The sequence below is a fragment of the Aphis gossypii genome, chromosome X (genome assembly GCF_020184175.1).
Source record: "Aphis gossypii isolate Hap1 chromosome X, ASM2018417v2, whole genome shotgun sequence".
Taxonomy (NCBI): domain Eukaryota; kingdom Metazoa; phylum Arthropoda; class Insecta; order Hemiptera; family Aphididae; genus Aphis; species Aphis gossypii.
Genome location: NC_065533.1, coordinates 50,346,383 through 50,356,939, shown reverse-complemented (window position 1 = coordinate 50,356,939; position 10,557 = coordinate 50,346,383). Strand labels below are relative to the sequence as shown.

Below are 10,557 nucleotides of genomic sequence, written 5' to 3'. Positions count from 1 at the left end.
CGTAGTCACTGTGTTATGATTTTGGACAGCTGTCGGCATAGGGAACGCGCAGTATTTTAACATCGGTCGATCCGCCGACAAAGTCATTATAAATATTAATTAATATAATGTTATTTTAATATTGTGAGGACCGGACAAATCGAAGCGTACGGTTTGTGGCCAGCGGTCGGTTTCGCGTCCGTGTTTTTCAGTAATCAGTTAACAGTGTTAAGTCTCTCGATTTTCAATGTAATATCTATAGGTATCGCTGGAAACATCGCTCGATGTTCCGACGAGCTAACGTGGACGATAGTAGCCAGTTATAACGTTCTGATTTTTGGATTATTGGACTCTTGGTTGCACTGATTTGCCGAACTCGCCGTGCAGTGGCTGGGCTGTTTACCGCGATGACGCGGCGGTTTGTTTATTGAGCACCGGCCTAGCTGTTGTGTACGACGAACTACAACTGCCTTTTCTCGTTTGTTGTTGAGTGTTGACTAGTGATCGGTGGCCATTAAACACGTGTTATTTTTTCATAACTTTTCTCTGTCGGTGTTTTGTCCTGTTGTATCGTATCCATATCTGACGCTGTTAAGCTGTTTTTTAATTGTACTTTCAATTATTAGTATTCGTAACTTCTTACGAGTTGCCATATTTTTTCACCGCTCACGAAGTGAAGTTTTGGTTATCATACTAACTCGTGAATTAATTTTAAAAAGATTAAGTAAAATAAGTAAAATGTCTGTGTCTTACTTTTGGAACGATTCCTTGCCAAGATGCGGTTTGTGTGCAAATAGATTTGGAATGCATCCATTAAGGTTTTATAAGTTTTTTGATGATTCTATAAATGGTGTCAAAATAAACGAAGTCTTGTCTAACATGTTTCCTTATGGCAAAGTAAGTAAATACAACATGCAAATATGCAAATAACTCGTCTTTCTGTAACTACGGTTGTATATCATTTTTAGTATTCGCGAGCTGATATGAAGTCCGAATTGATTTGCCAACGCTGTTATACACAAGCTGTAGAAATGTCACGACGTGATACGAAATGGGTCGATTGCTTCAAAGAGATGGATGAGATAAAGGTAAAAATTGCGTTATTTACATATGCATGTTGATTTTATAATCATTCTAACACTATAAAACTTGTATAATATAGATTAATTAGATTAAAACTACTAAAATTATTAATGTTAGATAATAGATATTTATAAAATATTTAACGTTTATGTTTAAACAAGGGACCGATTAAGTATCGTGGTTTTCCTGGAGCAATATATATTGGTACCTCATATCAAGGAACTATAAAAATATAAATCTATTGCTTTAATCTATTCTTTAAATGTTTTAATATATAAATGAGAATATTTTAATGGTACTTTTTCTAAAACAAATAACACTGAATATTATAATGTATTTATTCATTTTCCAAGTTTTGTAATTTTAAAATTAGATTATTTTATGATATATGAATTATTATTATTATCATAATATAACATTAACCAACGCAATTAAGGAAATTTTACCTACTATTCATGTAACAAGTTTAACTACCTATAATATTATAAACCATCATTCAAAATAGGTACTAATATATTAATGTAAAAATTGAGTTAATGAATGTATTTTTAAAAAAAAATAAATGTTAACACCAAGAGTACTCATATATATTACTTATGTGTTTAATTTTATAATTATAAAAATTTCACAAATTTTACCTACTATTAGATTTAAACCCATATAAGCTAAATCCATTAAAAGCTAACTCAATGCTAAAAAAAAAAAAACAAAAAAAAAATATTATATTTATAATGTATTCTTTTCAAATCAGTAATTACTGTTAAATAAAAGATTGAAATTTATCACGAAAGAGTAAGTAACGAGGAGCAAAGTTAAAAAAAAAAGTTAGTTAACATAATATATCATCAAAAAATAATAACACGAATTGTATTAAAAATTATGCATATTAAGCATTATGAATGTTTGTGACATACGTTCAGAATTAATTTTTAATTTATAACACAATGAATAAAAAACATTCAAATTTCATATCTAGTAATAAATACAAAAATTTAAAACATTAAATAAAATTAGTAAGAAAGTATTTTTGATCACTTTACAAAATCCTCTAACCCGCTAGGAACCTTGCTAAAGTAATCTCGTTTCATCACTTACTTTGTATGTAATATTACTTAGTAAAGTACTTTTCATTGTTAGCACTCTTCAACTGTTTCAATTTTAAAACTTTAAATAAACAGTGATCCAAACACTGCATTAAGTATATTGAAATACATAACAATACATATTAAGATGTTATTTGATTTTTATGTTTAATTTAAATATATTTTTAAACATTATTTTACTTTTTGGCCTATTGACTGTTATCTATCATTAGAATGCTAAAGCATTAAAAGCAATAAAGTTGTATGCCTTACTTTATACAACTAGATTTTTATTATCTGATCAAGTAAAACAAAATTATAACAGCATAATTGAGATAAAATATGTATTTGATTTTAATAGATTCTAATTAATTAAAAAACAACTTTTATAATTATATTAGTACCAATTTTACTCCTTAGTCCTTAAGATATACAAAATAGTAGTTAATTGATCAGATTTACTTGAAATGCTTAATATCAATATTAAGTACATTACAAGCAAGATCTTACAACAATTGAACATAATCATGAAAATTAGTTGAATTAGATACAAAGATAAACTAATAAATATATTTTATATTTATAATAAAACAACAATAAAATATTTCAGTACCTATTCAATTTTTTTCTAAGATATTGTTTTAAATTATAATAATATGAGAAAATTCCCTTGACATGTATATTTTATTAAATATTAAATATATATTTAATATATCAATACCTTTGTACTTATTCAAGTATAGGTACTAGTAATAGTTAAACTTGTTGCTATCAATTTAATTAGTTACCATAGAAATAAACAATAAATGTAATATTTTCATAAACGATAAACATGTGTATCTTTTATTTTTATGATTTTAAAATTTCCCAAGTATATATAATTATATGATCAATTATTCTCTTTATTTTATCAATATATTGTTATAATTAGGGCCCGGATGTCAATGCAAAGTGCATCTTTTTTTAATTGACCTTAGACAATGCTTTCCATGTACATAATTAATTTCATGCAATGGGCGCTTCAAAGCTGAAACTTTAATTTTGCATTTTTTTTTACATATTTCAAATTTTTTCATTTTTTATCATTATTACAGATATTATCTAAAGATAAATTGTATAATATAATATAAGTTAATTTCATTTAAAAGGTTTATTGGGTTTTTTCATACACATTGTCAACCACTAGATTCAATTTTAATCTTAACTTTATTATCGACTATAGAACTTTTTTTTTTAATAAGATAATTATTATTCCTTACTAATAAATTACTAAATTGTATAATAAAAAAATTTTAAGTCATTTTTGTGGTAAAATGAATTTTTTAATGGCACTTTTGACTATTTTTTAGAGCATATTTGTTTGGTTTTAAGGGAAATTAAATCCAGCCCCTATTTATAATTATGATATAAATTTCATTGAAACAGGTGGTTTGTTTAAGTTAGAGTTATATATGTAAATAATTGTATGTACCTAGTTTATTGACTTTCATGTTTTTATGTGAAGTGGATACTACCTAGGATACCTGGATACTTATACTCTATGTGGTGTTGTATGTTTTTCATAACTCTTGTGTTGTAGGTTTCAAACATAATCATATAATAATTAGCCTGTTATGAAATTCATATTGAATTTTGTAAGCTTTTTTATTGAAATTTAAATCTTATGATAAATTATTCTTATGTAAAATTTTATAATTTTTAAATGCTTATAATTTGTTTAAAATTTGAGTATAATTATAGCCTATAAGATGGCATAGAATATAGATAATATTATTAACTTAAATAACTTCTAATATTAAAATAAATAGCATAACATTGAAAAGACTGAATAAACTTTTTGTATGCTAAACATTTGTGAATAAGTAAAGTAAGACAGAAAAAAATACTTTTTGGTTGGTATAGTATTGTATTAATTAGGAACACTTGTAATAAGATAATAATAGGTGCGTTGCATAAACAGCCAAACCATGGCCAATATGGTACTAATCACGTATTTGGCATTGCCTAAACATCCAGGCCGCTCTTCGCTTGCGTTACCTTCACGACCTTTGGGTATCCTGGCCGTCGCTTAAACAGCTTGGCCGACAAGAAGAATCGCAAAAGAAAGTACATTATTTGTTATTTCTATTTATCCATGACCAACATGGTAAATTTATGTTAACTAGAATGAAGAAAGAAATTAGTTTGAATTATCAAGTTAAGAACATTATCTTTGTTTATATATTAATTTTTTAATGCTATTTTGATTTCTATATTATATGAAAGTTATGACAGTTTTTAAATTGCAACATTTACATAATCATAACTTGCTTGAAAATTTAAATATCTGAAAAAAACCAATCTAGATACATAAATACATTCATTCATTCATTACATACATACATATAAATAACATTCACAATAATTCCCGTTATTAATATAGAAAATAAATTTTTCTATGGTTAAATTTGTCATTATATTATATTTTTATTATTACTAATTATTAAATGATACCGATTTATTTTTCTCAATAAATTCATTTTTAAACTACAAGTGCTGTATTTAGTTATTAGGTAGTAAATCAGCCAATCTATTCCTCTTAATTTGACTTTATTTTTTCATTCTTTCCAAATCTATATCTCTCTCCTCAAATAGGTACTGATGATCTCTTCATTTTCTTCTACACCATACTCATCATCTGAATCGTCAAAAGCAACATTATGTAAAACACAACTTGCACAAATATGATTCACAACATTATCCATTCTATCTAGGTCTAAATACTTTAGATGTCTCCATTTCCCTTTAAGTTGTGCCTACGTATTTTCAATATTTACCCTTCCCCTGCTCAGTGTGTTGTTGTGACTTTTGTTTTGTTGTCAATACACCATTGTCTTTGTATGGCACCATCATGTGCGGAGTTATTGTATATGCCGAGTCTCCAACAATGTGCTCATCTGAATCCAACAATCTTGGTAAACTATTTGATAGTTCACTTCTATAAAACACTCGAGCATCGTGCATACTGCCTACTTCTCCAATATGGACGTTCAGTAGCCTTTTATTATATGTACACACTCCTTGTATGATCACAGCATAATATTTTTTCCTATTCATGTATCTATAATGTTTATCGCCATGTGGTTGTTTAATTTGAATATAGCATCCATCAATTGCTCCTACTATTCCTGGATAACCACTGGCCAATATAAATGCATCTTTAATCTGAATATATTAAAAAATGAACTAATGTATTAGATCATGATATTATATAAAATTGATCATAGATTAGGTTAAGGTTGCCAGAATCATTTTTATTGTGCGAATACAATGATTTATAATTCAATTCAAACATAATACATTAATCACAGTGATCTACCTAATAAAAAAGTATATTTGATACCTTCCATCTATATTAATGCAGATCCAACTTCGCATTGTTGTTTCTGTGTCCAGCTTTTTAAATTTATATTAATTAAATTATAAATTGTGCAAACATATCTACAGGTAATTTTAAGTTAATGTTTTTTTTATTTTATTTATTTAGGTACATTAGTTTTTAATTTTTAAATTATTAAATTTATGATTTATATTAAAATGTTAAATTATGATACTTTAGTGTGTACAATAAAAACAATCATCAATCTAACAAAATAATTAAACTTTTAATGATTATTTCGGATTTGAACTTAAAAATGCAATAATTAAAATATATGACAGTCAAAGGATCAATGACAAATGTATTAATTAGATACTGTAAACATTTATTATAGTTTTATGTAATAAATCTGTATTCCAACAAGTACGTCTGGCAACCATACCATAGATACAAGTTCTCAGATATCTTTTTTCTCATTTGTAGGCCACTGAGTGTATCTATGTGCTTCAGAAACTACACTTGAAACAATCGTTCAGTAAATTTTATGAAGTGTACCACAATTCATTTTAAATCTCTCTGCAACACTTCTATAGTAATCCGGGGTAGCCATTATCCATATAAATCCTAATAATTGGTTGTTTAGTGGTACTTTCACTGGTCTATTTGTCTTGGTAATGTGTGGTTCCATTTCATTGTAAAATTTCTATTTAATAATAAAATATATATATTTTGTGGAATATAGTAAATCATGACAACAGTACCATTGTTGGTCAATTAAAAAAATTATAAATAATGTACTTCAAATGTATGCTTGTGCATTCTGAAGTTCTTTGAATGTTCGATCTCTAAGTCTTATATAGTTGATATGGTATGAAGAATATTATAATATAATATTAATAACCACTATAATATTACTATAAAATAGTAGGTAATAGTTTATTTCGACCGTTTACGTACATTTAAACCTTTCGGTTTTCTTGAATATAATAACTATTTATATAGTTTTAATATAAATTTCTGAACTATTATCGATATCAATATTATTTTTTGTATTGACGAAAACACTGTGTGTATAACAATTATCATCAACTATTATCTAAATTTTAATATAATCTTATTTTATTGCACAAAATAACCAGAAGCCTCACTTATTAGAATTATACGGGTTCTTATGGGGAATAGATTTGCAATACCTGTTGGGATATTAGTGTAACCTGTATATTATAAATAATAACCAATTGTACAACCACAGAATATATGTGGTCTCGTATTACAACTTATTGATATAATAATAATAACAGCAAAAACTTGTAGATTCAGTTTCAGCAGCAAAAGAGAATTTTCAATTATTTTTGAATCCTAGCTTCACTGATATCCCAAACATTTTTCACTGATTTTTGAGTTCTAATTAAGTGAGCCTTCTGATTATTCTGGATTACTAGTATGTAAATACAAAATACTTAACACTTTCTCAGTAGGTGAGTACCTACCTAATTTTACATTTGTGTCATTTTATTCTTAATAACCCTGTTAGCATCCGTATATTAACATATAATAATAATTTATACTTTTTAATATTAATACATAATATTTAAAAAAAAACCCCTATTTATTTAACATCTAGGTAACTGATTATTATGTTTATTATTTAGAATCAATTTTCTCATTTAAGAGGAAGAGATGATTTTGATTATTTTCTAAATCCAACAACTAATAATCCGTCCACTTCAGCTGCACCTTCCACCATTGTAAGCGGAAGTACATATAATGAAAACAGCTTAGGTAATCGCCCATTATCAACAGCGCCGGCTACCATTGTTAGCGGAAGTACATCTAATGAAGACGACCCAGGTAATTTCCTAACTTTTCAGCACCTTCTAACACTTTTACTGAAAATCAATATCGCCCAACTTTTTCAGCACCGGCCACCATTGTTAGCGGAAGTACATCTAATGAAAACAACTTAGGTAATTGCCTAACTTTTCAGCACCCTTCTACAACTTTTACTGAAAATCAATATCGCTCAACTTTTTCAGCACCGGCCACCATTGTTAGCGGAAGTACATCTAATGAAAACAACTTAGGTAATTGCCTAACTTTTCAGCACCCTTCTACAACTTTTACTGAGAATCAATATCGCTCAATTTTTTCAGCACCGGCCACCATTGTTAGCGGAAGTACATCTAATGAAAACAACTTAGGTAATTGCCTAACTTTTCAGCACCCTTCTACAACTTTTACTGAGAATCAATATCGCTCAATTTTTTCAGCACCGGCCACCATTGTTAGCGGAAGTACATCTAATGAAAACAACTTAGGTAATTGTCTAACTTTTCAGCACTCTTCTACAACTTTTACTGAAAATCAATATCGCTCAACTTTTTCAGCACCGGCCACCATTGTTAGCGGAAGTACATCTAATGAAGACGACCCAGGTAATTGCCCAATTTTTTCAGCACTTTCCACAATTATTAGTGGAAGTACATATAATGAAGACAACTAAGATAATTGTTCAACTTTTTCAGAATCTTCCATAACTGTAAATGAAAATGATAATGAAGATATCTCTGATAATTTATCTACTGCTTCAGAATCCTCTAATGCTTCAGAATCATCTTCCACCACCCTTAGTGAAAATGAATACCAAGAAGAATCTACTAATATGATGAACTGTACCTTCAATACTTGTATTAATATCATGAGCAATCGAGTTTATTCCAAATCAGGAGCCTTTTACTCATGTATTATTCCATCATGTAAATTATTTTTCAAAACTTTTTATAAATTCAAATTACACTACCGTCAACATCGTAATGTTAATGGAATGGTGTGCTGGACATGCATCAAAGTACTTCCTAATAGGAGCAAAATGCGCAAGCATAAAAATAAAGATTCGTGCAAGTTTCCCGGCATGTTTGTGTGTGTTTCCTGCAAGGAATCATTTAATGACCTTCAAAGCATAAGCCATCACAAATATATCAAACATATTAAAAATTAACTGAAAAAAAATGTATTTGAAAAAATATCTTAAACTTAAAGTACAACTGTGAGCTGATAACTTTTAACATTTTAATTATTATATTATGAGAAAGCTGTATAAATTAGACATTTCTTTCAATTAGTTCAAATTAATTTAATTTTATGTTTAATTTAAAAAATAATTAAGTTGAATTTATATCCAAACTGATTTCTTTTTCTGAGATTTTAGTTAGTTTTTTTTAAAATAATAAATTAAGTAAGAGTGTAAGTTATTTTTTTTTTTTATAGATATAGATAATATAAATTTAAAAACTTGCATGTTTAAATGTAAACGATTAGTTATTTAACTCAAATGGGGAGTTGGGTGTTGTATATCCCCCCATTTGACCTTTTTTTTTTTTAAAAATAAATTTTTTTTAAAAAAATAGACTGATTAAGTACATTTATTTTCTCTTATTATTGTATATTATTGAATATTTTGTAATGATTTGGTTCCGTGTCACATGCGTAAATACATTTATAGTATTGAAAATAGATGTTAATGATCAGCACAATCTTAATTCTTTATAAAATGTAAAAAAGTTTTATTCCTCCCCCCCCCCCCCCCCCCCCCCCCCATACAAACATGACCAAATTACGCCATTGACACAGTACCTAATATACTGCAGAGTGGTACTTGAAGATACTTTTTTTCTATTTGTAATAATTAATAATATAAGTATATTAATATTAACCTGCAAGCATACACGTTCACGGTATCAGCACACCCAGGATGGCGGACTCCGGTAAGCCCACCAAGACACTGCTTGCCAACCTAATAATAACCATATTTTGTAAAATGTAATTTGTAAGGGGATAAGTCGCGAGGACTGTCCCGACAGCCCTTAGTTTACTTGCAATGTATTTACTTGAAAACAAATAAATGATTGCCGCGCAGATAATGCAAAAGCAATTCCCACTTTACCAGGCGTCATCTCACAAAAAAAAAAAGAAGGTATATTAATATTTTATAATATGTAAAATTATCACAGTTCCTATAATAAATAATACTAGGTACCTAGATCTAATATTACATCATTTTTATTATTTTGTTAAACCATTCTTAAAGAGCATTCTTAATGTAGGTATATATAACAAGTACCTATAGTATAACGTATACTATAACCAACATATAACCACCCTATTTTTCGTTCATCTCCACTCAGTGTGCTTGCAAAAATTTCAATGCACTTATTTAAAATATTAAATACTATAATGGGGTTAACCGGTATAACAGTAAGTTTGATGTTGGTATTGTTTTGCGTCCATATAGATGTTCTAGCGTTTGGAATAAATTTCTTTCTTTTGTAATAAGTACACACACAAGTAAGGTGTACATCAAGAGTGAAATTATAAATTTAATGTTAAATTCATTTAAGTATCGATGTAGATTGATATTATCTTAAATCCTAATAATAAAAAAATGATTGGATTATGAACAAAACAAATGGATGGATGTACAAAATACAACCAATCATGACGAAGGCTGGATAACAAAAAATGGAAATGGGGTTGTGAATAGAATTAAAGTCTTGCCACATGCTTGCAGAAATAGGAAGTCAGTCAACCATTCCCCACTCCTAATGAACATGTTGATATTTTTTAAACATAAATAGTTCACTCAACTCTTTATTAGGTATGTTTATAAAAAAAAAAAATTATTATAATATACCTATTGCGTGAAAGTTAATTTATAATATGTATCTTTTTGCTATTTTTAAATTAAAACTAAATATGAATTTTATAGATGGTAAACTACGGAGACACTTAACATTTTGTGCTCCAATAATTTTCTATAAGACATCTATTAATTTATTTAAAAATAATAGTAATAATTGAATGATAACGTAAGTGTTTCATTTAGCATATTAACTATTAAGTGTATCATTATTCTTGAATGTATTGATTGTACGTATAATAAGTAATAACTAATAGATTGAGCTATAATATAAAATTATTTTGAATAGGTATTAAATTAAAAGTGTTAACACACATAAGATAAAAAAATTAATATAAAATGTAAATTCCTACTTAATA

General features: G+C 27.6%; 1 protein-coding gene across 49 annotated transcripts; it reads left to right on the top strand.

Annotated features, from left to right (window-relative positions):
• The first annotated feature begins 268 nt into the window (after positions 1–268).
• LOC114132680 (zinc finger protein 341-like) lies at positions 269–8,908 on the top strand. Of its 49 annotated transcripts, XM_050206631.1 has the most exons (9): positions 327–876; positions 948–1,067; positions 7,155–7,353; positions 7,422–7,469; positions 7,539–7,586; positions 7,656–7,703; positions 7,773–7,820; positions 7,890–7,937; positions 8,028–8,908. In XM_050206631.1, the coding sequence occupies exons 1-9, from the start codon at positions 718–720 to the stop codon at positions 8,498–8,500; spliced, it is 1,191 nt and encodes a 396-aa protein (XP_050062588.1). In that variant the 5' UTR covers positions 327–717; the 3' UTR covers positions 8,501–8,908. The 49 variants fall into 49 exon arrangements, with proteins under 49 accessions (XP_050062583.1, XP_050062587.1, XP_050062593.1 ...); XM_050206626.1 differs by having other exon boundaries at positions 269–876; positions 7,656–7,820; XM_050206627.1 differs by having other exon boundaries at positions 271–876; positions 7,155–7,306; positions 7,423–7,469; positions 7,656–7,820.
• The last annotated feature ends 1,649 nt before the right edge of the window (positions 8,909–10,557 follow it).